The sequence below is a fragment of the Pyricularia pennisetigena genome, chromosome 5, assembly GCF_004337985.1.
Source record: "Pyricularia pennisetigena strain Br36 chromosome 5, whole genome shotgun sequence".
Taxonomy (NCBI): Eukaryota; Fungi; Ascomycota; class Sordariomycetes; order Magnaporthales; family Pyriculariaceae; genus Pyricularia; species Pyricularia pennisetigena.
The window spans coordinates 825,211-852,685 of record NC_043743.1 but is presented as its reverse complement, the minus strand read 5'-3'; the positions used below and the strand labels follow the sequence as shown (position 1 = coordinate 852,685).

General features: G+C 53.1%; 8 protein-coding genes across 8 annotated transcripts; 3 read left to right on the top strand and 5 right to left on the bottom strand.

The window, feature by feature from the left end:
- Nucleotides 1-861: 861 nt before the first annotated feature.
- On the top strand, nucleotides 862-4,482 carry PpBr36_08209 (uncharacterized protein; the record flags this gene model as incomplete). The annotated part of the gene is made up of 1 exon (XM_029895340.1): nucleotides 862-4,482. One exon carries the CDS (start codon nucleotides 862-864, stop codon nucleotides 4,480-4,482), a length of 3,621 nt encoding a protein of 1,206 aa, XP_029746652.1.
- A 184-nt stretch (nucleotides 4,483-4,666) lies between these two features.
- PpBr36_08207 (uncharacterized protein) lies at nucleotides 4,667-5,719 on the bottom strand (the record flags this gene model as incomplete). Its single annotated transcript, XM_029895339.1, has 1 exon — nucleotides 4,667-5,719. One exon carries the CDS (start codon nucleotides 5,717-5,719, stop codon nucleotides 4,667-4,669), a length of 1,053 nt encoding a protein of 350 aa, XP_029746655.1.
- Nucleotides 5,720-6,866: 1,147 nt separating this feature from the next.
- Nucleotides 6,867-8,159, bottom strand: PpBr36_08206 (uncharacterized protein; the record flags this gene model as incomplete). The annotated part of the gene is made up of 1 exon (XM_029895338.1): nucleotides 6,867-8,159. The coding sequence occupies one exon, from the start codon at nucleotides 8,157-8,159 to the stop codon at nucleotides 6,867-6,869; it is 1,293 nt and encodes a 430-aa protein (XP_029746654.1).
- Nucleotides 8,160-9,099: 940 nt separating this feature from the next.
- PpBr36_08205 (uncharacterized protein) lies at nucleotides 9,100-11,328 on the top strand (the record flags this gene model as incomplete). The annotated part of the gene is made up of 2 exons (XM_029895337.1): nucleotides 9,100-9,515; nucleotides 9,582-11,328. The coding sequence occupies 2 exons, from the start codon at nucleotides 9,100-9,102 to the stop codon at nucleotides 11,326-11,328; spliced, it is 2,163 nt and encodes a 720-aa protein (XP_029746760.1).
- A 1,054-nt stretch (nucleotides 11,329-12,382) lies between these two features.
- On the top strand, nucleotides 12,383-15,536 carry PpBr36_08204 (uncharacterized protein; the record flags this gene model as incomplete). The annotated part of the gene is made up of 4 exons (XM_029895336.1): nucleotides 12,383-13,476; nucleotides 13,540-14,025; nucleotides 14,079-14,686; nucleotides 14,755-15,536. 4 exons carry the CDS (start codon nucleotides 12,383-12,385, stop codon nucleotides 15,534-15,536), a joined length of 2,970 nt encoding a protein of 989 aa, XP_029746653.1.
- A 689-nt stretch (nucleotides 15,537-16,225) lies between these two features.
- PpBr36_08203 (uncharacterized protein) lies at nucleotides 16,226-18,124 on the bottom strand (the record flags this gene model as incomplete). The annotated part of the gene is made up of 3 exons (XM_029895335.1): nucleotides 16,226-16,279; nucleotides 16,380-17,111; nucleotides 17,627-18,124. 3 exons carry the CDS (start codon nucleotides 18,122-18,124, stop codon nucleotides 16,226-16,228), a joined length of 1,284 nt encoding a protein of 427 aa, XP_029746761.1.
- A 1,143-nt stretch (nucleotides 18,125-19,267) lies between these two features.
- On the bottom strand, nucleotides 19,268-24,335 carry PpBr36_08202 (uncharacterized protein; the record flags this gene model as incomplete). Its single annotated transcript, XM_029895334.1, has 2 exons — nucleotides 19,268-19,755; nucleotides 19,853-24,335. 2 exons carry the CDS (start codon nucleotides 24,333-24,335, stop codon nucleotides 19,268-19,270), a joined length of 4,971 nt encoding a protein of 1,656 aa, XP_029746658.1.
- Nucleotides 24,336-25,861: 1,526 nt separating this feature from the next.
- On the bottom strand, nucleotides 25,862-26,306 carry PpBr36_08201 (uncharacterized protein; the record flags this gene model as incomplete). The annotated part of the gene is made up of 2 exons (XM_029895333.1): nucleotides 25,862-25,980; nucleotides 26,066-26,306. 2 exons carry the CDS (start codon nucleotides 26,304-26,306, stop codon nucleotides 25,862-25,864), a joined length of 360 nt encoding a protein of 119 aa, XP_029746657.1.
- Between the last annotated feature and the right edge of the window lie 1,169 nt (nucleotides 26,307-27,475).

The following is a 27,475-nucleotide window of genomic DNA, read 5'->3' as shown; positions in this document are numbered from 1 at the left end:
AAAAATTGCGCAAAACTACTAGAATCTTCGGGTAAGGGCCAGAAGAGCTCAGACTTTTCTTCAAGATGGCAAGGTCTGCCAGTTTCTTTGAGTGCATCGACATTTGTTGTCATATTCATCAACGCAGAGTCAACCACATCTCCGAGATACACCGTCTCAAGAGTCGACCAGAAGACGTTTTCGACTGATTGGTGCCACTGTCACACGCGGCAAAGTGCTGCTTTCTGATGAGAACCACTTCTTTTCGTTATACACAACTTTAGTTTGTTTCACTGCATATTTTGCACTAGCTATCATCGGCTTGTTCCTTTGAGCGAACTCTTTCTTGACTTTCAAGATTCCAGTTCTTTTTGCTTTGGCAAGTCTGTACTGTCAATATACACGCCACCCTCAGCCGAAGTGCGACCCGCAATCTTTCCGCTTTCTCAAAAAAAAAAAAAAAAAAAAAAAAAAAAAAAAAAAAGAAAAAGCCAAAGATTTCAGTTAGTTGCAAAGACAAGCGGGAATCGTCGTGAGACATCGTCAATCCCGGCAAGCACAGGATCCTCAGCAACCTGCTGTCGACCTCGATCTATCCGTTGATGGGGTCCATCAACTTCAGCCTGATATCAGCCCGAGGTATCCACAACAACATCTGCCGGTCCGAGTTTCCTTCACGGGTGTCATTTAATATCCGAACGCTATAGAAACCACTATACCAAGGCTGGAATCGGCATAGGTTACCATCAACATCCAGAAGCAATCCTAAACGGCTACCCTGGAACATCATCCGCGGGATCTGGTTCAAACACCGGGGCAACTTCTAGTGGTGTCTCGTGCGCCGATCCACCCGGAACAAGCTGCCTAGAGCCACGGCACATCATGGCTCCGTCAGACACGAGCCAATCTCGGCCTCCCACGGAGCCTGTCATAACATCTTTTTTATTGGGCAATTTACACTGCCCAACATGCGTCTCTGCCATCAAAGAGGTCCTGCATGCGTCGTGCAGAGACAAGATCAGGTGGGTGTCGCCCAACATTGTGACGGCTGTTGTTACCGTAGAACACGACCTGGACGCCCCAATCAGCACCATGGCCGCCGAGCTTTCAAGAGCAGGATTCGAGATTTGCGGTGTAACCACCTCCGCAGGTGACAGAACGACCCAGGAGACACACCTCGACTCGGAAGCCACAACTGCAGCTATTACCATATGTGGTAAGGAAGCTACAAGCAGTCGACATAAAGGGAAGCAACCTGCCGCATCATCATGGCTTAGGACGCCACTGTTTGGCCCGAAGTCGTCTGAGATCGATGCGCACTTGAAGAACTGCGAGGAGTGTCGCGGAAAGGGTGCAGACCCATCTATTAGGCCTGATCCGATCCCTAGTGCACAGCATACGGCCCGCAACTTGGGTGCGGTCACACGGCCCCCAGTGCCGTCGAGGGCCAGGAGCAACAACGGCGAATCATCTTCATCCTCAGCATCGTCATCGTCATCGGCCCCCTCATCACCACCAATCATGTCTAGCGAGATTTTTGCTTCGCCAAATCTTGACGATGAGCCAATATGGAGAGCTACCGTTGCTATTGGCGGCATGACATGCGCAGCATGCTCGAATGCAATCACAAAAGAGCTCAGCAAAAGGGATTGGATATCCAATATTGCCGTTAACCTCATAACCAACAGCGCAACCGTTGACTTTGCAGACCGAAGCAAAGCTGACAAGATCGTAGATGAGATCGAGGACCTTGGATACGACGCCGCGATCGATACCATCATAAACTTGAAGGAGGAGAAGACGGAGCAAGAAGAACGGACTGTGGAGATCTCAGTAGAGGGCATGTACTGCGACCACTGTCCTCGACGGACGATCCAGAACCTTGAGACATTTGGCCTGCGATACAAGCTTCGCGTGGAGCGAGAGCCAACACACCAACACCCTATCATGAAGGTCACGTATGTACCAAGTTCTCCCGACTTTACGATACGTCGAATTCTTGCCTCGATCGAGGCCAGCGACCCGGCATTCAAAGCTTCGATATACCATCCACCGACGCTTGAGGAACGATCCAAAGAGATTCAAAGAAGGCATTTGAGACAAGTATTTTACAGAGTTATATTCACTGGGATACTTTGCATTCCGACGTTCGTTCTCGGCATCGTCTACATGACCCTTCTGCCAGACAGCAATATGGAAAAGCACCACCTGATGATGCCCTGGGTCGCGGGTATCAGTCGGCTTCAAATGGCACTTTTCATCCTGGCGACACCGGTTTACTTTTTCGCCGCCGATATGTTTCATGTGCGAGCCTTCAAGGAGATCTGGACGCTCTGGAAACCCGAATCTCGGACGCCAATTTTGCAACGTTTCTACCGGTTCGGGAGCATGAACACGTTGATGTCTCTGGGTACCACTATTGCCTACGTCAGCTCCACAAGCCAGTTGATTGCGGCTGCAATCTACAGGCCCAAGGAAATCAACGATGCCAATTTTTACTTCGATGCCGTCGTTTTCCTTACTTTCTTCTTGTTGCTCGGCCGGCTCATTGAATCCTACAGCAAATCCAAGACTGGGGATGCCGTCGAGGCGCTTGCGAAATTGAGACCAACCACTGCCATCCTCATCGAGCAGAGTACAGACAGTAACGGCCAGCGACAGACCGAGGACGTTGTTGTTAAGACGGAGCTGCTGGACTTTGGAGACCTCGTGCGCATCCCACACGGCACATCACCACCAGCCGACGGAATCATCGTGCAGGGCGCTACCAGCTTCGACGAGTCAAGCCTGACCGGAGAGTCTCGACCGATCAAAAAGGGGCCAGGCGAGGAAGTCTATGCCGGCACAGTCAACAAAGCTGGACCTGTGGTAATACGCATAACGGGCGTATCTGGCAATTCCATGCTGGATCAAATCGTTCGCATCGTACGCGAGGGCCAGACCAAGCGAGCGCCAATGGAGCAGCTTGCCGACGTTCTGACGACGTACTTTGTGCCGTGCGTCACGCTTGTGGCTGTTATCACCTGGTTGACGTGGCTCGCGATCGGACTCTCGGGCGTGATCCCAGGTCATTTTCTGGACGTCACATCAGGCGGATGGGTTTCATTCTCCCTTCAGTTTGCCATATCAGTATTTGTTGTCGCGTGCCCTTGCGGCCTCGCGCTTGCGGCCCCGACGGCCATCTTTGTAGGCGCAGGCCTCGCGGCCAGGTACGGCATTCTTGCCAAGGGTGGTGGCCTCGCCTTTGAGACGGCTAGTCGGATCGACTGTGTTGTGTTTGACAAAACTGGCACCTTGACAATGGGCGGTGAGCCCAAGATTACAGATTCCAAGTTTTTGGATGGCGAGAGGGGCGAGTTTACGGTGCCCAAGCCCCTTATCATGGCTGCCCTGAAGGCCATCGAGGAGAACAGCAGTCACACAATCGCCAAGGCCATCGTCTCGTATTGCTCACTCCAGCCTCTGCCAACCGGTCAAGTCGAGGATCTCCAAGAGATACCTGGCAAGGGAATGCGTGCAGTCTTCACACCGAACGATGGCTCTGCGCCATTTGAGATGATTGTGGGCAACAAGGCTCTGATGGAACAGTTTTCCGCTACCGTGCCTTTGTCTCTTGATGCGACGCTGGCAGGCTGGACGGCCGGTGCGAATTCGATTGCCCTCGCAGCTGTCAAGCAAATTTCGGATAATGAAATCGTGGACCCAGAGTCCATATTCCGGTCTACCTATTCGGTTCGAGGCGCCCTCGCAATCTCGGACCCAATCCGGCCCGAGTCGGCAGCCGTGATTGCGGCGCTTCAGTCGCGAGGCATCCAGGTCTACATGCTATCCGGAGATAATGCTGCGACGGCGCGGGCGGTCGGCAACAGACTGGGGATTGATGTCGAGCATGTTCTGGCCGAGGTGCTCCCGGCGCAAAAGGCTGACAGGATCAAATATCTGCAAAGCACCCTCAAGGCGCAGATCGGTGGCAAGAAGGAGTCGACGACCAGGAGAGCCATTGTGGCCATGGTTGGCGATGGAGTAAACGACGCACCAGCGCTGGCGCAGGCCGACGTCGGCGTAGCTATCGGATCAGGATCAGACGTTGCCATTTCGAGCGCCGGGTTCGTGCTTGTCAAGAGCGACCTTCGCAACGTGCTCACGCTGCTGGAGCTCTCAAAAGCAGTGTTCCGCCGCATCAAGCTCAACTTTGGCTGGGCTCTGGTCTACAACGTCCTGGCCGTCCCTGCAGCTGCCGGAGTGCTTTACCCGGTCGTGGGTCCAGGGGGTGAGCACGTGCGGCTGGACCCGGTGTGGGCGGCGTTGGCCATGGCCTTGAGCAGCATCAGCGTCGTTATGAGTTCGCTTTTGCTGCGATCACGGCTGTGGATTGTTGGATTCAGGCCGAGCATAGTGGAAGTGGTTGAGGATGAGAGCCAGGCAGAGGAGCAGGTTGGTGATGATGACAGCAGTGAGAGAGTTGTGGTGATCTCTTCTGAGATTAATGATGATAAAATCTGAATTGGTCGAGCGTGGAGGAACTTTCTTTTGTCTCCTGTGTCCTAGACGGGCGTCTTTTCTTTTCTCTCTTATTCGGCATTTCACCACAACAGCCTTGGTACATAGACCAAGCCGTATTGTTTTAATAGTAACGATACATATCATGCTTTTTTTTTCTCATTTCGGCCGCTGTCAAACGTGTCATTTAAAGTGAATATGCCTGCGCTGCGTTACAATCCGCAAGAAAAGGCGTCAAATACTGGTCCCAAAACAAATCGGGGGCTTCCCAGAAAGGAGCATGGCCCAAACCAGGGATCCTGTGACACTTGCCCCGCCACAGATTCCTGAAGCGGACGCCATTCACATAGTCCAGGTTGACAAACTGCTCCTCGGCCCCGTTGACGACGGCACACAGCACGTCGCTTGCCCCGACGATGCCGACCTGGTCCGACAGCTCCCCCGCAAGGGCATTCTCCGCCATGACGCGCCTCGCACGTCCGTCGGTCCGCCGTGCCCCGTCTGCCATCCACTGCTCCCTCGGAGGCCCGTGGCCCGCCACCGTCAGTGACTCCACCATGTCGTCCGTCAGCTCCTCGGCCGCCAGCGCGAAGAAGGACATCTCGCGAAGCCCCGTCTCTCGACCCCCCCTCCCCGCGTCCCCCCTGCGACTGTCCCGCGCAGATGCGCACTCGCCCGCGCCCGGGGAGAAGCCCGCCTTGAACTGCGCGGCGTTGCCCAGCGGCGGCGTGCCCACCAGCATGACGCCGGCCATGGCGACGGCCTTCTCCCCGCCGGACTCGGGCGGCAGCGTGATGCAGGTCCCGGGCAGCGGGCCCGTGCCCAGAGCGGCGGCGCGGTCGGCCAGGCTCGCCGGCGCCAGCAGCGCGATCAGCTCGATGGCGACGTGCCCGCCCAGGCTCCAGCCCAGCACGGCGACGCGGCCGCGTATGCGCAGGGCGGCCAGCGCATGCGCGGCCACGGCGGCGTACCCCGGCTGCGTGTAGACGCGGTCGTCGGATGCGTTGCCCGACCGGCCGTGGCCTGGGTAGTCGAGGGCGACGACGCGGGTTATCCCTGGCGGCGGGGCGCGGGAGAGGATGTGGGAAAAGGCGAGAGAGCTGGATGAGTTGCCGTGTAGGAGGAGGAGGGTCAGGTCGGTCGTTGGGTGAGGAGGCGCCGAGAGGGAGTCGGGCTGCACGATGGTTACTGAGATGGGGCACCAGGGCGTTGGGATTGTTTGTGTGTGGGGAGTGGTCATTGTTGGTGGTATTGGTCAACCGTCAATGTGGTTGTGTGGGTTGGTTGGATTGGAGGGGGGTGGGAGATGGTTTAGGTTCGGGGTGTGGGAAGAAGTCGGGTAGGATAAACGAAATGCTCCAATTTGTATACATGTTAGTTAGTATAGACGGGCAATGATCTCTCACATATTGGCTAGGTTAGATCTGCTGCAATAGCTGACGTGCAAGTAAGTGGACGACGGCTCAGGGTGGCATTCTTCAAAAGCAAACCTAATAGCAACCTAGCTACCAACCAAACAAAATCAGCAAACTCGTAGAAAAGTTCAGAAGCAAATAAGTTTTTTTTTTTCTTTCACTCTTTTTTTTTTTTTGTCTAGCTCTTGACCATCTCTTTCCAGCTTCTGTTTTGTCCCTCCCAAGCATCATCGATATAGGCAATCTTGCACAGTTACACACGCCTTTTCAAGACGAGCCCACAGCGTAATCGCAGCTGATCAGGCATGACAGTGGTGCGGGATTTAAATGTGTTGGTTGCAGACACTACTCCACTTTTGGAGGGTACATAGTTTCCACATCCGACACAAGTCGTCAAGTTCAAACCCCTGATGGTGTAGTTGGTTCATCACGTCTGACTGTAATCTGCCAAGTTGTAATCAGAAGGTCACCGGCTCGACTCCGGTTCGGGGGAGATGTCAAGTATATGACTTTTTTTTTTTTTTTTTTTTTTTTTTTTTGGCTGTGGCATTCGAGAATCTGAGAATAACTCAGGCTCGCATTGATTTTTGCTCGTCTTCAGAAATTGAATTTAGCAAGCAGTATGAGTAGCAAAGTTGCCAGCTGTGCTACCGGAGTTGCATTGCCCATCTACGTTGAAATTGTGGCTGGAGATCATGCAAATAATCTTTCACCTTCATACCCTCAGCAAATAGTTGTTTACTTGAAACCACATACCCCAATTGCCACTATTAAAAGCCAGACTCGGATCTCACAAGACATGCTTGAGTATGTTATTTATAGCAATGGGCATTGTGGGATATCATTCGGTTGTACACAGTGCTCAATTAGGCCTCTTGTTGGACCTCGAAATCATATACATATTGATATACATTACTGTGCGACACCTATTAGGTTGTGCATGACAGATCCTGTGCTAGACTGTAACAGACACTAAGCTGGTACGTCACACGCATCCATCTTTTCCTCGAGCCACTCCTCCACAACCGGGCCCAACGCCTCCTCCGCGACATGCTCTTTCCCAATATCGCGTAGTTGCACCCGCCGCTCCGCCTCGACACCGCCTTCATCTACATCATCTAATTTCATCCGCTCTCGCAGCTCGTATATACTGATGCTCCTCCGCATAACCCTGGCCAGCTCCTTGGCCTGCGACGCAAAGTCATTGCGCGGGCTGCGCTTCCTCCCTCTGCCGCGCCCAGGCTGCGCGGACCCCGTCTCATGCAGTATCAGTGCTTCAGGAATCCGCAGCGTCGACTGGCGTGGAGGAAAGGCCATGTACGCCTTCCTCGGGGCCTTGAACGCCACTTCGAGCCTAACGGCCTCGGGACTGCCCGGGGCGGGAGTGGAGGTCTCGTCCAGTGACAGCTCGGCGATGGCGCGCTCAAGTTCCGGTGGCATCGTGGATCCGGACGGCTCAAACGACGATGGGACCAGCAGGCCCGTGCTGCGGAAGAAAAGCACAGCGCTTGCGAAGGGATCAAACAGGTTTGAGGGCGTCTTGAAGAGCGTGGGGACCAGCTGGCGCAGGTAATGCATCGCGGAGCCTTCTGGGTGGTCGTCTGGGAGCTCCAGGAGGGACTTTATGACGGCGAGAGCATCCGGCGGAGGGTTGTTGTTGGTCTGCGGTGGAAGAAAGGATGTCCAGTCGTAGATGCCATTGTACAAGGCCACACCGCGGACAGCCACGCGCTCGTGCGTGTGCGACTCTGTGAGGGCCAGTGAGGCGGCCAGCGACGCGCCGAGATAGGAGCCGACCACATATATGTCTCGGCGCTGACGGTCTGGAGGAACCAGGTTCTCGGTAATCCAAGAATAGCCAAAAAGGGTGTCATGGATGGGCGTGGGCCAGTGGAGTGGGTTTATTGGAATGATGCTGTCATCCTCTGGCTGGGCGCTTTCGCTTGTAGACACGGGGTCTGTAAGGAGGGAGTCCTCTGGCCACCGGTAGTTGATGACCGCCGTTGGATATCGTTTGATGAATTCCGGGAGGGGAGGGGAGAGGTGTGGCGGACGGGAGAACGACGGAATATAAATCACCAGAGGTGCAGTAGGGGGGTGGTAGAGATGGTTGTGCAGGTCGACAGTGATGTGACCAGACGAGCCACAGCGGACGGAGACTTGCTCGTGATGAGGAGAATGGGAGCCCGAGGCGAATGTTCGGCGCCAACTACCGGTCCGAATGGTGCGCAAAGCCAACGGAAGCCGGGTATGCCATCTTGGCATGGTAGTGAGGGATCTCAACCATTAACGTGTAGAGGCTGGTATCCTGTGGTATCTGATTATTTAACAGTATATTATTGGTGACAAAATTTTGAGTTTACTTTCATAAAAGATCGACTGGGTTAACTGTCACAGCGCACGGGCTCAGCCCCAGCGAAAGAACAAGACAATTAATTGAACGAATGTTCAGATATTTAAAATAGCAAAATCAAGCCCATTTATTCGAAAGGAGCGACTGGTTGGGAATCAGGCTTGAAGAGTGGCTGTAGTTACCCAAATAATAGTATCTTCGTTTGAGGTACCAAGATATAGACAGAGAACAATTGAGTGAGGTCAATCCTGGTTCCTGGTTGCATTACACATCAAAAAAATGCCACAGGACTCAGATCACGTGAAATGATGTCATTTACCGTTTGTTTACTCTTTATTCTAAACTTATGCCCCTTGCCACGTCTCCTGGCGGAAGGAACAATGATAGAATGGCACGCAGGGCAAAGGGTAGGGGGGTACTTGATGTTTTCCGTTGTTTCATTCCGCTTCTTTCCCTGTCCAAACGTCCTTTACATCAAACAAACGTTGATAACAGCAGTTCACTTGATCAATCGTGATAAAAGGGTCTATGCGATCTACATATCGTATCTAATGCGACAACCAGGGGATAGCTAGCTACTATTGGACTGGTCGCAAAATGAGGAGGTCCACGCGATATGGTCATTTGCCATTAATAATGCCGCCGTGTCCCTGATTTCAGCTGCAATCAATTATATACCTTTGGGAAGAAAGCTCACTCACTACGACAAGCAACGAAAAAAAATCAGCGTAGAGATGAAATTACGGTTAAACAGCTTCCCATTCGTTCGCAGGATTCCAAAGACTGATGGATATTCACCACCCTGCCCGACTTGATCAACAGAGCTGATTGCTCGCTCCCTCGACGGCAATCATGGACGACGCCAGCGGAGACTGTATCGAACGCCATGCACAAGCTGCCGAAAAAGACAGGCAGAATGTAGCCGACCATGGTGAAGCGCCCGAATTACTTCAGTCAGCGCACAAGACCCAGGCTCTCCTAGACCCAACAAGATGGTGGTTCGCGTCATCCGCATTCCCCATGATGGCTGGCACCCTGGGTCCTGTTGCGTCGGCTTTCAGTATATGCGCCCTGGTGCGGCCTTGGAGGCAGCACATGCCGCCAGGAACCAACATCAGCCAAGCCGGGTTTGTCCAAGACCCGACATATCTCATCGCAGTTAACGCCGTTCAGCTGGTGGTTGCCATAGTGGCCAATTTGTTCCTGCTGCTGAACATGGCCCGTCGTATCAGGTTCACCATAGCAATGCCTGTGACTATTGTTGGATGGTACGCCTTCTGGTTCTGATCTGCTAATGCCTGTTGACCCTGACAAAACCAACGTTGGACCCATAGGTATCTCTCGTCTGTCTGCCTCGTCTGCCTCGCTGCTACAGCCGCAGGGCCATTGGTCCTCCAGCCTGCGGAAGAGTATATCTGGTCACAGGCGTTTTACTATGGTATTTTTGCTGCCATACTCTACTTCATCGTGGCCACGCTTCTCGTCGTCACGGCGTACGGGGCTTACATCGGCCGCTACGACAGCGACTTTCAGCTTACGGCGAGCCAGCGTACCCTGATGCTGCAAACAATCATGTTCCTCATGTACCTGCTCGTCGGAGCACTGATCTTCTCCACGATTGAGGGTTGGTCGTATCTTGATGCCGTTTATTGGGCCGATGTGACCCTGTTCACTGTTGGATTCGGGGACATGGGAGCAGCGACACCTCTGGGTCGGGGACTGTTGTTCCCTTATGCCCTGGTCGGCATCATAAGCTTGGGTCTCGTTATCGGATCAATCCGGAGCTTGGTGCTGGAGCGTGGAAGAAGGATGATCAACGCGCGTATGGTCGAGAAAAGGAGAAGGCACACAGTCAAGCGTCTTACCAAGAAAGGCCAGGTCCATATACTCGCGCCTGTTAGGAATGAGGCCGAAGAGCAGACGGAGCACTCGAACGACCCAAGTAATCCAGCAGAAATCGCACGAAGACAGAGAGAGTTCCAGCTGATGAGACAGATCCAGGCACATGCAGCCAACCGGAGACGTTGGGTCGCCATGGCTTTCTCCTCAACCACATGGATCGTGCTTTGGCTTGCTGGAGCCTATGTTTTCCAGGCATGCGAGGGCCCGTACCAGGGATGGGGCTACTTTGATGGGGTTTACTTTGCCTTTGTCAGCTTGACCACCATAGGCTACGGTGATGTGACGCCAATCTCGAATCCTGGAAGAGCGTTCTTTGTGTTTTGGTCGCTCCTAGCTCTGCCGACGACGACGGTACTCATCTCGAATGCCGGCGACACCATCGTGAAAAGTATCAGAGACCTGACGGACCGGATCGGTGGTGTTACCATCCTTCCCGGCGACAAGAACGTCGTGGAGGACATTAAGGCTATTTTGCGGACGTTGTCGCTTGGGAAACTTTTCAAAGAGGGAGATGGAGAGACCGAAGATCTGCCGCCAGGATTCCTTGGTCAGGCGAGGATTCGGCGGTCATCTGATGACAGCGACAGCTCTGAAAGGGACGAAGAGGAGGATATTGAAACCAGATCCAAGACCAATGGATCAGAAACTGACAAAGAAAAGACAACCGCGGAAGGTTCACGGTCTCTGTTGAAAGAGAACGACCCGAACCTAAAAGAAAAAGGCCCAGCCCAGCACGATGGCGCAGTATCTCGAGAAGCCGCGTTAGGGTTTCCAAAAGATATCCCCACGAGCCGTGCCGATTACCACGTTGTGCTTATTGACGAAATCGCGCGAGTCGCCAAGCATATGAAACACAAGCCGCCCAAAAAATACAGCTTTGCCGAATGGGCCTGGTATCTACGACTGATCGGCGAGGATGAGAGCAACCCAGAGATTCATCGCCAGGCGGAACCGCATGCGCGCAACCACCACTACCTACCACATTTAGGTCGGAAAGAGGCGCACGGAGAAAGCGGACGGCGGGAAAGCAAAGACGGAGACATATCCGAGAAACCCGGAAGCTGGAGCTGGATTGGATCTCGAAGTCCCCTGATGGGGAGACAAGATGAGGCTGAATGGATACATGCCAGGCTGGTGATGAAGTTATCGGAAGAGTTGCGGGCTAGAAGGGACGAGTAAAAAGGGGATTTCAAGGATGACAAAGGTAGTCAGAAGCTCTAGAGATTGAGCGACAATGATATTGTATGAGGATACATGTAGTTTTAGCAAAATTATACCTAAAGAAGAATCAAATTCTCTGGAGCAAGTGGTGGCATCAGGACAGAGCCGAGATCAATATAGAGGGGACCACAAGGAGTACAAGGTAAATACTTTTGTTTAGGGAGCGAAATCATGGTGACTACATCTCTCCGTCAGGGGTGCTTGGCGTTGTCCGCATCCCGTTACCGACTGCTCGCTTATGTAAGCCAAACCCAAACCCAAACCCAAACCCAACCCACCTGAGCGTTAATGGAGCTGCACCCAAATAAGGTAAAGGCCCGGAAAATTCAATAATGCTGTGCCGCAAGAAAAAAAACCCGTCCTTGCAGTTTGGGCTTGCTGGCTGCATGAACACCATTCCGTTCGGCAGTCTGGTTCTTCCTGATCCGTGGACAAGCCCAAGGAATTCTTCGCTTCGGAACAACGTGGTTGCTTGCCGTTGCACCTTAGGTACGTCGAGCGCTTTCAATCAATTGGGCTCGTAGAGCTCGCCATCCACGCTACATCCAATTCTCAATTGGATACCTATCCCGACCATCATCACACCACGCTATTTTACTACCTATCAATGCTCTGCCCCCATTCCAACTCTTCATCGTGACAGTCTTTGATGGACCAATCTTTGTTACTAGTCTAGTCGATGCCAGACTCGATATTTTGTCACATAGCAAATCAGATACATCCATCAATATGCAACAACTTGTCTTCTAAAAATCATCCCAATGAGGTGGTTTCCTTGCTGATGCAATTGGCTTTTTGGCCCTTCTATAAACAGTGATATTTTTGACCTTGTATGGCATCTTGCGATCGAGTCGAGCTTCAGACGACGTTGTGCGATTACTGCCGGGGCGCGACGACGGTCTTGTCAAAGGAACGGGGGGAGGTGGAAGGAACTGACGTGGAAACAGAACCCTGACGAACCGCAAACAGCGGCCATCAACTCCCTGCGTCGCATTGTCGACCGGGCTCCTCGATGGAGAAGCCAGCGCTAGAATCAGAGGTCGACAACATCCTGCTTCATCAATCTTCGCTGCCGGAGCCAGACGTTGCGACCGTCGCGTGCGACTATGATGAGCCCAAGTTCGACGTGTCTTCCCTCGACCAGTCGACAGAGCAGCAGACGCAACTGAGGGCCGATCCCGAAGCTCCCTCAGCACCCGACCAAGACTCCCAGCAGCGCAATGTGGATGATCTTCAACTCGTCGCCCAGCTCGGCACCAGCCTCGCGCCAATGATACAGACCATAGCGGCTGATGAGAGTGGGGTGACTGGCTTGGATGTGCCGCAATCAAGGGACGACTTTGAGCCGCAAACCCACGTTGAACCTGGGGACGGCGTCGAGGAAGGTGTAGCGCCCAGGGAGGAGTCCATAGTCCCGCCTGAGGCACCGGCCCCGGACCCGGAAGTTCCGGAAGCTCCTCCAGAAGAGCCCCAGCAGCCTTTGCTGGGGCCTCAGCAACAAGCTGCCGCAGCTCTCGAGGAGCTGGCGGAAAACCATGCCCCGCAGCATCAGCATATCCAAAACGGTGACAGCTCTGACCAAGTGCATGATCCGCACGCGCCAACAGAGGGTCAAGATGTCCAGATGGAAGATGCTAATACCCTCAACGAGCAAGGGAACTTGCACGAGCATGTTCTTCCCATGACTCCCCACCAACATGAAGGTCCACCACATCAGATGCCCGCTCATCCGCATCAGGGGCTCCCAATGGATAATCATCACGAGCACCATATGAATGGTCAGATGAACCAACAACAGATTATGGCGCAACCCCATCCGCACCAGCCACATATCCAATCCCCAATGCACCCTCCGTACGTCGACGGGCCTCAGCAGTCTCAAATGCATATGCCGGCGCAAATGCAGATGTATGCTGGTTCTCCGGACAATGGCGTGCCGCCGAGGAAGCGCTCGAAAGTGTCAAGAGCATGTGACGAATGTCGTCGCAAAAAGGTCAAATGTGATGCAATATCGGAGACTGGCGAGACTGCATGTTCGAATTGTCGCCGGTCTCAGATACGCTGTGACTTTAGCCGCATTCCTCAGAAGCGAGGTCCAAGTAAGGGGTAAGTATAGCAGATAGTCACTAGGCTTTGAACGCGCGGCTCATCTAACTTGGTTGCCCTTAGCTATATCAAAGAGCTGGCCGACAGGATCAACTCTATCGAAGGCAAGCTGGGGAATCAAGGTTTGACAGCGAGCGATATTTTGGACTTTGCAGGCGGACAAAGACGAGAATCTTCGGAACATCAATCCCCGTCAGCACCACTCAACGACAACTCAAAACGCCCCTTTTCCAGCATATCTACAGATCCATTCTCCACTCCAGTGCCAAACAAGGCCCCTGCCGCCACCACCTGGTCCTCCGAGCCCAGGCCTCTCCAGCCGTATCCGCCGCCAACTACTACTGCAGAAGGCCAAGGACAAAAGTATGCCTACTCGGCTAACAGGCTTGCGCCACCCCTGGCCCCAGCTCCGCCGCCGCCCGAGCCTCCCCTCTTGGCGCCGGGTCCTCTACCCGTGTCGGCGTCAACGGGTTCCGATGGGATCCCGGCGGCGATCCAGCAGCCAGAAAAGCTGAGTGTCCGCGAGATCGACGATAATGTCTTTCACGGGTGAGATAGCCTACCTTGCAGCCTTCATGCGCTTTGTTTTGCTAACACTACAGCAGATACCTTACCATTGTCCACCCAACATTTCCTTTTCTTGCCAGCGTCAAGACGGTGGTGCAGTCTACGCTGGCAAGATGTCCGCCCTTGCTCCGTGAAGCTTTTCTGGAGGCTATCACATCCACAATGCAATCATTCAATGCAATGCCAGAGGGTGTCGCCGCGGGTGATGCGCGTCGAGCGGCCAGGTTGCTAGTTCAGTGGAAGATGGAAAGTGCCCACGACACGCTCGGTGATGAAGATCGGTACACGGCCAAACTGGTGCATCTTCAGGTCTTGCTTCTTCTAGCGATCGAGGCTGAGAACCACGGGGTGGCCGCCTTGGATGGTCAGCACGGTGGTTCATCCCAGGCGGCCTTCCTTGCGCATGCGGTAGCAGTATCATACGACATGGGTCTACGAACCGCACAGATGGACGACTTTTCACAACCAGACCCGGACCCAGAGTCACATTACATGGTTTCGCTGCGTGCTTGGTGGAGCCTAGTCGCTCTGGACCGGTTCAACGCAGCTGGTACTGCGAGGCCGTTGCTGATTCCGCAGAACTGCATCCATGCCACATGCGCCCTCAAGATCTTGCTTGGTGACGCTGGGTTTTACTTTATCGGTAGGTCGCAACTTTGTGTACGCTGAACGTCGTCGAACTTTGAGGATGATTGCTAATGTTGGTCCTAGGCCTATGTCACATACTGGGGAACTATGTCGAAACCTTCATCTCCTCGCCAAGCGGACTTAATTCAGCCGTGTCCTATAGTGATGCGCCACCAATCAACGCCTCGGCCGTCTCGCTTGGCATGGACATGTGGAAGTTGAACTTCCCCGCCTCTATAATAACGCCGAAATCACACCCTGTTCTGCACTTTGCGTACTGGCACTGCCGCCTGATTACCTGCCTGCTCACGCCGTCTTCTACATCGACGGAGCTTCTGTGGGCAGCAACGGGCCTAGTACAACAGCTGTGTTCCAATCACCTCGCCCTCAGTCCACTGAACCATCACGTCAACGGTCTCGCTGGCCTCTGCCTTGCGGAGCTTAGCCGCGTATCCCAGACGAGGGAAGACGCCATCGAACTGATAGCAACCGATCTCATGGCGGGCAGCATGGCCCCTTCAACGTGGGACAACATGATACGCGCCAAGGTGTCATCCATGGGAGACACCGTCGGCAACCAGGATTCGGTCACACAAGCAGGAGACGGGACTGCGGCGGCGCCGACAACTGCCGCAGGGGCTACCGCCAGTCAAGGACTTAAACACCTGGCCGACCTGGCAGCCGCCAGCACCGATCTGGCTGAGGCCAACAACACCGGCGCCGGCGGTGAGCCGGATTCGAACGCGCGGGACGAGGCACTCCTGCACCTGATGAGGAGGCTACAGGGAGCTAGAAACTACGAAGACCTTGGGTTCGATCCGCGCCCGATGCTGCGCAAGGGGTATCTCTATGCCTTGCAGGTATAGAGGAATGATTAGCTGGCGTTTTGTTTCAAAAGCACTTTTTTTTTTTTTTTTTTTTTTCTTTGCTGACTTTGGGATTCAAAGACTACACGATGCTTGAGGGGTGTAGAAGGACACAAGAAAAAGTAGCCTTCAGTAATGTATTTTATAAAGTCGTCACACACAAAACACAAGGCAGGGTAGTCCTTGGTGTTGTTATATACATGTACTCTTCTTGAGTGTGTTTAGCACTCCTATTTGAGGGTTTCGGGCCTTGTCACACTGTTGTTTTTGTAATAGCTCTTATAGTGTTCCCTGGTCCCTGGCAGAGAATATGATACTGGATGGGGGCCGCTGATGAAGTGCCAATTGGTCCCTTGGTTAGCTGAGAGACAAGTGGTCGCCCATTGGGTGACGTTGGCGTTTATCGCAGATGCGCATCCTTGGAGGGAATGGACCTAGCTTTTCTTGTCTTTCTGACAAAATTCGGTAATCACTGGTTAGGATCAGAGGTCGGTGGTAGGTCAAGTCGGGTCGTTGACCAGGAAGGAGCCACATTCAAGTGAAGGTTTCTGGTGTACGTCGTGCAGTTTCTTGTGAAAATCTGACCAGCTCGCTGAGCCTGAGGCCCTGATTGCCCTTGGGGGTGTGACGGGGTAGTCTTGGAGCGGCCGGCCCCGGTCGTCTCGAGGAATACAGCGATGCAGAGCTGCTCACGGTGCCTCGCCGGACTCTTCCCTCCGCTTCTCCCAGAACCCCTTGCCATACTGAGCAGAGGAGGGCACGGTCAGCTTCAAAAGTCGGCCATACACTTGGCCGCAAGGCCGACAGATGGTTAAGAAAAAGAAAGCGACAAAAGAAACTCACGCTGACTAGGATCTCCTCCCCCTTCTCAATGCCCCTTACACCCCTCTTACCGGATCCACCCTGATTCTGCTGCTGCTGGTGCTGCTGCTGCTGTTTCCTAGCCAGCGTCTTCTTCCCGACGGGCAGCACAAACAACGCCATGCCCCACTCGCCGGCCTGCGCGGCCATGACAGGTGGACCCTTTCCCTCACCACCAACATCACCACCGGCGGCGGCAGAAGCAGCAGCAGCAGCAGCAGCGCGGTACCTCCATCGCGGATCCCAGACCTCGCGAAACTCGGCGTTGGCGCGTTCGGCGCCGGGCACGCTGCGGTAGTCGTTTACGAAGCGTGCCTCGTTGCCGCAGCGGGCGGCGTCGACGGCAACGTCGGCGTCGCGGGACAGCCAGAGGTCGTAGTCCGATTTGGAGTAGTCGTATTCCTCATCTTGGTCGTCTCGAGTGGCAGTTGCGGCGCCCGGGTGGATCTCGCCCAGGTACGGCAGGATCAGCGAACCCGGCTCGAGGCGGCGCGTGGCGAACAGTCCGGCCTGGCCGTGAGCTGGGTGCCGAGGGTCCGTGATGGGACGGATCTCGACTGCCGGGTTGGGCCCGCGGGGGAACGAGGGCGGGACCGTGCTGGGTCGGGTGGTGGATGATGACGATGGTGGTGTGCGGATGGCGGTTAGTTGGGCCGGGGTCAGGGCTGGTGAGCGGAGGGGTGCGTTGAGGTAGGGGATTTCTTTGGGCCAGTTCTTGGGGAGCGGTTTGGATGCCGGTGGTTGAGCCATTTGTGGGTTTTTTTTTGCTATGATTTGCGCAATTGTTTTACAGCACCACAGGAGAATATGTTGGAACTATGATTGAGTGAAGAACCATTTGGATTTTTGAACGAATCACACGCTTGAGTCACGTGAAGGCGACACTTTGCAGAGATTTGTCAAGATTTTATTTTATATAAGAAAAAAAAAAAAAATATCATATGTTCTAGGCTGCACAAGCTCTAGCAGTCGACATTCCAACTACCTGGTTTTGTTTTGCCTAGTTCCCGATGTACAAATCTTGGTTTGTAATGAACCTCTATGCTTTTGGACTAACATGCAGTCTCTGGGGTTGGGATTGACTTGTCCTGGAATCAGGGGTAAGTCACGTGTAACCCCTGAACCACACTCCATGGAGCACAGTAGAATTCTAGATGTGTGTATTCAAACACTCTACTGAAGCTGTCTGTGCTCTATATATCCGTCATCTCGAAATACCTAGCTTTTACCCTCCTCAGCACTGGCGGACCGGGGCTCGTCTTGGGACTACTCTCCAGGACCGACTCGGGCTCAGGTACAACAGCCTGCTCGTGCTTCTCTTCACCGGATTCACCAGTCAGCTCTCTCACCTTCCTCGCTCGCCTCTGCACCTTCTCCTCCTCCACCTCCCGGTTGTACGCGGCGATCATCTGCGCCGTGAGCCGCCCGACCTCCAGACAGACGGGAGCCGACCTGACGTACGCCTGGTGCGCCTCGAGCCACCGGCCGTCGGCACGCAGGACGTGGCCCAGGAACAGGTGCGCCTTGGCGTGCAGTTTCGGGTAGGCCTCCGAGAGGGCCACGGCCTGGTCGGCCAGTCGCCGGGCCGCGGATATGTTGGACGCTGGAGGTTCCAGCCGCGGCTCGTCAGAGGATTGGAGAAGCACCTTTATCTGCAGGAGCTGCGCGTTGAATGCCTCGGTGAACTCGTCCCTGGTCGCTTCGCGGTGTGGCGGTTGTTCAGCCATGGTAGATATGGGGGGGTTTTTTTTTTCGTGGTATTTGATTATTATAAAAGGGGAGAGTGGATCCAGAACTGCTCCGGCTGGGATGATGGTTTGGAGGTTTGCTCGACTTGGAAGCTAGGGGTTTTTTTTTATTTAAAAGTACCTATCTCTTTGTTCTTGACTTGGTTGCCTACGTACTTTGAATGCTAGGCTGCATGGCGAATGCCGCTACAAAGACCCCAGACAAAGAAACACCCAAACCGGGTTCAGATTTATCTCCCCGCCTCTTTGTCTCGAGTGAGTTCGAGAATCACAGTCACTGCTGGTCATTGCCCGTCTATTGTTCTGTCTTGTGGTGCACATCGATCTTGGACTTTTCTTTTTTTTATTCAGCATGAATCAAAGAGGCGGATTATTCAGTACCATGAGCTACTCATCTTGACCCGACGTTTCCATTCTAGTATGAATGTTGTTTGCTAGATGTATTGCCAGACCTCTTTCCTGAGTTTCGATCATTCTTCCGAATTGAAACTCGACAAATGCAGTCTGTCGAATAACAAACAGCCCAAGTCCACAGAGCTGCTGGCATGTACCAACCATGATGTGAGAGAGAATGGGGACTCGGGCCATAGTTATGGGAAGAAAGCCTTGGAGGAACAAAAGTGCCCTTGTCCCTATTAAAAGATAAGATAGAAAAAAAAAGGGGGGAGTAACCTACTGGGCCATCCCTTCTCGTATACCAAAGATGTATATACGGGCGTGAGCAGACAAGCAAGAAATTGTGACAAGTGACACACCACTCCACGTCTGTCTTACCGCCATCACCGCCCGAAAATCACCATCCGTTCAGCTCCCTACGTTGGCATAAAACTGCACCCCAAGACATCCGCCGAGATTATCAGACTATGCGTGCGTGGATATGATTTCTTTATAATTGCCGAAAAGTCTAATTTTATGATGCATATCAATAGAGTAAAAAACGAAAAATCTGTCACTCCAAGAAAATATATGCAAGGAACCCATGTGCGTTCAAAAAATGTCCTGTGTACCAAAAGGGACGAACAACCACTAGCTCAAGACCCACAAGAAAGAAAGAAAAAGAAAGAGGATTCTGGGCGTACAAGAGTTGTGCCCCGGCAAAAAAAAAAAGACCCCAGCCGCCTGCTACGCCTTACGCCGCCCAAACAACCTCCTCCAGCCCGTTGGCTTCTCGTCCTCATTGTAACCCTCCTCTTTGATGTTGTGCTTGCCGACGATGGTCAAAAACACCTGATCCAGAGTCGTGGGGCTGACGGCGTAGTGCTCCATACCCAGGTGCTTGTTCTCCTCGAGCATGACCACCAGCTTGCCGACGGCGCTCTGTGAGCTGCGACCGCTGGACGCCTGGCCTTCCCTCGTGATCTCGTCGCCCTCGCCACCTTCTGTCGTTCGTTGTCGCTGACCCGACACCGCGCTGGCCGGTACCGAGAACCGCAGCTGTCCATGGTAGACCTTCTCCTCGACCTCGGCGCCGGGGAGAGTCTGAACAATCCAGTCTCTCACGCGCGCTGCGTCGGCATCCGACGTGCGGGGCGCACCCTTGAGTACGATGTGGACGTGTAAGAGGTCGCCGAAGCGGTGGCGCAGGTTGTCTGCAGAGCCCATTGCAAGCACTGTTGTTCATTTTGAGCCTTGGTTAGTACACGTCACATGACTGAACACATCTGCAGGGAGAAAAAAAAAAAAAAAAAAAAAAAAAAAGGTACTAACTCCTCTTGGCCAGAATTCCAACTCGTCCAGCTAGCGCATCCGCCTCCTCCATGGAATGCGTCGTCAGCAGAATCGACCGCCCTGGAACGGTGCCGGCCAAAGTACGCCACATGATCCGCTTGGCGGCCGCATCCAGGCCCGATGACGGCTCATCCAGGAGAATGACGGACGGGTTGCCCATCAGCGCAATGCCAAGCGACAGCTTGCGCTTGTTACCACCCGACAGCGCGTACGCCTGTCTGTCACGGAAAAGCTCGAGCCCGACGGCCCGGATGACAGCCTCGACCTGGCGGTCGACGTCCGCAATACCCCTGACGCGGGCATAGAACTTGAGATGTTCTGTCACCGTCATGACGTCGATGGCATCGTACTGCGGGCAGACGCCCAGGTTGGCGCGGGCGGCGGCCAGTTGCTTGGACACCGAGATGCCCTCGACAAAGACATCGCCGCCGGGCGAGGGCTGGAGGTCACCCCGAATCATGTTCAGACTGGTCGACTTACCAGCACCGTTGGGGCCCAGTAGCGCAAACACCTCGCCGTGCTTGACCCCAAAGGTGACATTGTCGACGGCCGTGTTCTTGCCAAAAGTCTTGGTTACGTGCACCACCTGCAACCCGTCCTTGTCGGACGAGCCGACGCCCTTGGTCTCTTGCCTGCGCCGCGAGGGATCTGTGGCCGATGACGTGACGCGCACCAGCTCGCCGGCCACCTCCTCGTCCGAGATATCGGCGGCCTGTTGGTTGGAGTTCTTGTTCTTGCGGGCAAAGAGACGCTGCCATGTAGCCCGGATGGTGCCGCTGTCCAACCAGAGGAGCAGCAAGAAGAGCAGGATGGCCTGGATGATCAGGTACATGATGGGAGAGCCATACTGAAGGAAACCTCCCGGATTTGACGCCAATTCCTGATCTTGACACGTCGAGGAGAAGAGGTTCAGCGCGATGAAAAATCCCCGAACGGCAGAGCCGATGGGTGCAAAGGCCGACACAACAAAGTTCACAACCAGCAGGGACGAGTCAACCTTATCGACTGGGGCGTAGGTGATAGTCGCCATGTAGCCGATCAGATAGACCAGAAACATGACGGCGTTGAAGCCGGCAGTGAATGCATACGCCGAGAGCTGGTTCGACGCAAATATCGAGATGATGTAAGCCAAAAGAATCGCACACAACCCGTAAAGGACAAGGATGAGGAACAGATAGCCTGCGTGGTACCACACATCTGCAATAGCCACAAACAGTCCTATGACAATGGCCGATGACACAATGACATTGATAAAGTCAAAGAGGACATATGCGATCCAGAGAGGGAATTGCCGGACACCGTTGGAGTACTGCAAACCACGAACGAAGCGTCTCCTTTCAACGTTGGGATACAGAGCGAAGAAGGCTGGATATGCAGAGAGTGCAAGGCAGATATAGACAAGCAGCTGGAGTGAGTTGCCTGTATTATCTTGCCATGGCGTGTCAAAAGCGGCGTATTTGGCAACCAAGGTTGTGTTGGTCAAGGCCATGTTCAGAATGTTCTGTCCAAAGAAGGCATTCTGCATTTCCGGGATCGAGGAGTAGGCCAAGGTCGGTGGGTTATTGGAATCTCCCAGCCAAAAGCCGGCAGGCTGGACTTCCTTGCGCCGATCAATGATGCCCCTGGTAAACTCGTCGAAAGAAGTGACATTCTGGAACATGTTGTTGAGGTTGGGCTGGCCCTGTGCACCGGTGGAAGCGCCAGCGCCGCCGCCGCCGCCGCCGCCGGTGGAGTCGCCCGAAACACCCATGATTCTTCCCATCATCCCTACAAGAGCTTGCTGTGACAATCGACTCGCTGGCCCGTAGAGCATCAGCAGTTTGTTGTCGTCATCGTCGCTACTAAAGATGTCCTCACTCCTTCTCGTCTCCTGCGTGGAGCACCCCGCCGGAGACTGTCCGCGAATGAAGAGCGTACACAGGCCTGCCGCCAAGATGGGGATGATGAAAGCGGCGAACGAGGGGAACCAGTTGTGCTTGAAGACTGTGCATCGTTTCCGGAACAAAACAATGGCCTGTCGAGGGATCCCAACCTTGTTTCCGGACATCAGCTCGAGGTTGTCCTTCTCCGAGTCGGGGGTGACCACTTCCGAAGAATAGGTCTTTTCGACCTTGCCTCCCTGCAGACTCGCCGCCGCCAGCTGGCTGCCCCTTGACGCGGCGTCAGTTTCACCCTTGACTTCTTCGGCCAGCTGCAAGAACACGTCCTCGATTGTCGGTCCAGAGAAGCGGTAGTCGCGGATTTCATGGGCCTCCAGGGTCCGGATGACTTCGGCAGCTAGCGCCGACGAAGGAGCAATATAGCTGATGATATCGAACGAGACCTTCTTGGTGACACCATCAACAACCGGGCCGTCTTGGAGAGTCTTGGTCTTCAGGAAGTGAATGCGATAACCCCCGCCAAGCCTGTTCTTCAGCTCCACCGAGGAGCCCTCTGCACGCAACGTACCCTTGGAAAGCACGGCAATGTGATCAGCCAGCAGGTCTGCCTCGTCGAGGAAGTGAGTTGTCAGAATCATAGTCCTCTTGCCGCGCTCAGCCAGTAGAATGTCCCAGATCTTTCTCCTACTGAGTGGATCGAGACCACTCGAGACTTCGTCCACGCAGCAGACCGCGCTTCCACCTGTCAGCATCATACCCAGCTGCAGCTTGCGCTTCTGGCCGCCGGACAGAGTTTTCGACCTGGCCTTGATCTTCTTGGTCAGGTCCACGGCCTCGACGAGCTGGCGGATCTCTTCTTTGCTGGACTTGTTGGTTGGCGCCTTGAGACTGTTGAATATCCGAATGTGTTCCTCAACAGTGACGTCGTCCCACAGTACGTTCTTCTGCGGTGCGATACCCAAGCCTCCGGTTCCGTCAATCGTTATGCTGCCGCTGGTCAGCCTGTTGATACCGGCGATGGCGTCCAACGAGGTACTCTTTCCACTGCCGTTGGCGCCCAGCAGCGCGAGAATCTGACCACGCCCGGCGCTCAGGGTGAGGCCGTCGACAGCACGCACCGGGGGTTTGGGCTTCGAGATGAACGAGAACATGCGCCGGATGAGACCAGGTTTGTAGATCTTGGTGAAGCCTTCGAGTCGAACCGCGGCTTCGCCTCCCAATTCGCTTCCATTGACGATGTTGCGGCCCTTGGTGGCCGTACCGTAAAGGTAACGTTCGATAAGAGCGCCTATAATCGGGTAGACAATGATCTGTATTGCCAAGAAAACCCAAAGCCAGATAGCTGGTATGTCCCAGGCACTGTTTGGTGGGACGTCGGTCAAGTCGGTAGGCCACTTTTTCGCCTCCCATCGAGCAGTGTTTGTAATGAAGTAGACATAGTTGCATGGCGCGAACAGCAGGCTCAGAACCGTAACCTGCGCGGTGCTGGGGTAGGAGATGGCCTGCGCGACTATGGCGAGCACACAGTAGACGATTGTGACCAAGACGCCACTCAGCTGAGCCTTTTTGAAAAAGGCAGCCCCGAAGATGGACATGGAAGAAAGGGCCAGGCCAGCAGTGATGTTGTAAAATACATACATGGCGGTGCTAGTATGGCGAAAAACACCCAGTTGTAGGATAAGCGCACCGATGATCCATCCCGGCAGATAGATGACGTCGAAGGCAATGTGGTATGAAAGCAACCGTGCTGCCTGTGCCTGCCAGCGCTGTCTCGTGGGCATCATGGACTCGATAAGTGTGGACATGCCGATTTCCCGCTCCGTGGCCATGAAACCTGTCAAGTGGTAGCATATTCCAATGATGGCAAGAATGAAGGCGACGCCCATAAAGTTCGTGACTGCCTGCTGATACCTCACCCGAATTTCCTCTTCCCTCTCCTGCTGGGTGAGACCGGTGAAGACATATTCATGCGAGTTGCTCAGAGGGCTCGAGTTACTGGATGAGTTTAGGCCGGTGATGGCAGCGTCGACGGCGCGCTGGAACGGCAGGATGAAGATCTGGGCGTCACGCTTGTCCGACTGGGTGTCGATACGAGCCACGGGACCCAAGCCGCCATCCATGCGTATTGTGTAGTTCCATACTCCACCAAAGTCGGGTGAGCCGTTGAAGACTGCGGCACCATAGCATCGTGACACGCCCCTCAGCGAACTCTTGCACTCCCTCTGGATTTGGTTTTCCCTGTCAAGTCGAAAAACAGTCTTGCCGGCAGTCTCAACCTGAGCAGTCAGATTGTTGATGACCCTGTCAATGTCGCCAGTTTTGTGACCTCCATCGACGAAGACAACCGTGTTCCTAGAGGTCTCGCCCGCCACGCGCAAGCTATCCTCCAGCGACCTGATGGCTAGCGAATCGGCGATACCGTTGCGCGCCGGAGGAACAAAGAAGAACCTAGCGAAACTGAGGAATGCCGCGAGGAAGATTGGCAACAAGAAAGCGCGAAGTACCGTCGATGTCGAATGGCGCACGATGATGATGAGGAAGTTTTTCTTGACAAGCGTGATGGTTTGCCGGATGAACGCCATCTTGCCTTCCCCGGCTGCTAGTGGCGCCGTTGCGGCTGACGGCGGCCCTAGACGGTTGATCCAGGGGCCCAAAGGATTGCGCCGAACTGCCCGTTCAGCTAGACTAGTAGGTCTCAATTTCGTCCGTCAAAATGCGCGAAACTCGACGTTGACGATCTAATGCCGCACGCAAACCGACAGCCACGTCTGCAGGGCTTCTTCTGCTGAAGAATTGAGACGAACGCACGGGGACTGCCGCCCAAGAAGGATGCAAAGTAAATTATGATTACGTTGCCGTAAGAATCATCCCTTTTTCCCGTCAAGGGGTACAGTAGCCTAGGCGAATGCCTTGGGCAGACTCAAAGATGGGCTGACGTGGGCAAACCGGAAAGAGAGTACAAATCAGTCTGACATGAGAAGAAGGATTACCGGACTGTGGCGGCGGGTCCTCGATATTGCTTCGGGTGGAATGCGGATATCTGGAGACGTCAAAGAATGCAACGCGCGTGTTCAAGAGATTGACAGCAACGACAAGTAATACCACCCAACAAAGAAGAAACAAACAAAACCCGACCGACCAGAAAGGATTACGCGGGAAAGGGTTGCCAGGAGTGACTTGGAGGATAATGAGCATGTTTTGTGCCGCAGGACAAGATGAAAATGTGTTTGGCCTGACCGAAATTAGGGTGACTTTGCTTGCTGACTTCGGGACTAAGGTTAACTGAGATCCGATGAACCCACCAAACGCCAAGGCGCAATGGCTTGGCGATTGCAGGGATTTTCATAAATCCCACGCAGAGGTAGCTGACAACTCGTTCTTGGGCCCTTCCATTATTGGTTGAGTCCGCTCAGAAAGGTCGCCTCAGCTCTGGGCGGACGCGTACGATCGCAGAATCGGGGTAATTTTGCAGCCGACCTCCGAACCCTTCTTCCAGGGGACCTTCTCCATTTGGTTGGCAAGCCTTTTCTCAGCATGACAATTGACGGGAAGGAATGCACGCAAAAGTTCAGTTTTGAATGATGGCAGTCTTAACTAATCATTACTACACCCAAGGCAAAAGAAGCGATTGGATCAACATCAAAACTTGACAAGACTAAAGAAATCACCCAGTCACCGTATTCTGACAGAACTCCACTCACACATTTTCTACTTTTCAGATTTTCGACTGACGAAATGGCCCAATGCAGGTTGTTTTGCTGTCTCCACGAGCAAGAATATATATAAAAAATAAAACCACAAAAATATAATGCTAGTATTTTAAGTTTTCTTTATTGTATTTAACATTCAACTGGAAAAGGCTTGGTTTTATAAACTTTGACCCGGTTTCCCAGTCCATGTTAACAGAGAAAAAAAGAAACCCCCCCCCCCCCACACACACACACACAAGTACATAATGAGCAGGCGGGGAAACCATTGCCTCTTCCCCAAACTTTTTTATCTTGTTGCTTGAATGATGAATCAAATAGAGTCTAATCCCACACTCCTATCCCCGCTACCCTTTGAGGCGCATCCACACGGGGGCGTGACATTGTGCCTGCGTATTGCCTCAGTTGGTTACCGTGTCTCCGAAATCCCAGGTATCGGTTGGCTTGCTATCTTTGCTGATCCTTTGGCCCTTTTGAATATGCGAAGGAGGGATATCTTGACGGGCCGCATACACTGGAACTTTATGACGAGAGATATAGTGGGAAAATTGAAAGCGATTTTCGATTCCGGCCGTTTTAATTTCATAAATGTAAGCATCACTCACAAGACCAAGTCTTAAAAGTTTTGCTGCCTTTTGTTTGCCGAACTCTAAGTCTGGCGTAAACGCCATTGGGGGGGGGGGGGGGGGTAAAGCCGCCATGCCTTTGAGTTTTAATACCGTTCGTCTTTACTTCGTCGATTTCAGCCTGTCCGATATAGTAAAGGACCTCCGGGATGACGGCAGCGGCAACGCTAAAAAGCGAAATTATAACCATGCCAGTGGAAAGGATGGAGGAGTAATGCATTTTGACGGGAAAGAAAACGGTAACGAAAGAGAATTGAATCGAGATGAAATAAAAATATCAAAGAGCAAAACGTGAAAGCACATATCAGAATCCAGGTAAGAATCAGGAAATAATAGCAGTTTAGAGTGAACAAAGCGAAAAAAAAGAAGTGTAGACGTACAATTTAAAATGATTGTAATGTAAAAATTAATAGCTGATAATTCTAAGCTAAAATTCTAGATGTCTAAAAATACCTTTATGCATCCTATATATATAAGAAATTAAGTGTTAATCTTCATCTTTGTGGCATGAATCTTGATCTATTAGTATGCGGTATATTTAGCAAGGGCTTGTATAAACAATACTCTTTAAGTCCAGGAAGCGCTGTCGAACCCACCTAATCCGGTGGGAAAAAACCACCATTTCAGCAGGCACCAGCAGTGAGGTACACTTTGGACTTCTCTGGACAAATCATGCAAATGCTCACCAGTGGAGCACAGCGCCCTAAAGGCCCATTTTTTCCAGGAACCCAATTGACGCACACGAACGTACACGTGCAATCTGCATAAGTGGTAGGAGAGCCATGTGCTCAGGTAGGGTGCGCTATCTAGGCTAACGAGCGTGGCAGTAGTCTCAGTGCTCAGACTAGACCCCCCTGCTTCGCAATGGGGACCGAGCGCTCCATGTACCTTTCAACCACATGGCTTTTCAGCCAATTACATTGTCCGAAAAGATCGCGCTCGTTCTAGTCTGAGGATAATTTCGGCGTTTATGGCGGGTATTTGCACTGTATTCGCATTGTAATAACAGATAATGATAGTATAATTACTGTAAACAGTTCAATATTTAAATAAAAGAATCAATAAAAATCGTAAAAATATCAGGTAACCTGCATTATGTTATAGGGTAAGCCAACGGCCTTGAGACCGTTAAATATCCTTATTGGTATTATTATTAACGCTGGGGAAAAAGGGAGGAAAAAGTGTATGTCCGGGTCGTGGTAATATCCTTCCCTTTATATATTATCCCTAACCCGCTTTTATATCTTATTACGTAATACGTACCTTAAACACGAATCTATAATATAACCTGTATTCGCCCGTTTTTTATCGGGTATAATCCCCATTTGGAAATATAAAGGCAATCCAACGGGCGCGTATCCTAATATAATTTACCCGTCCATTATTCCG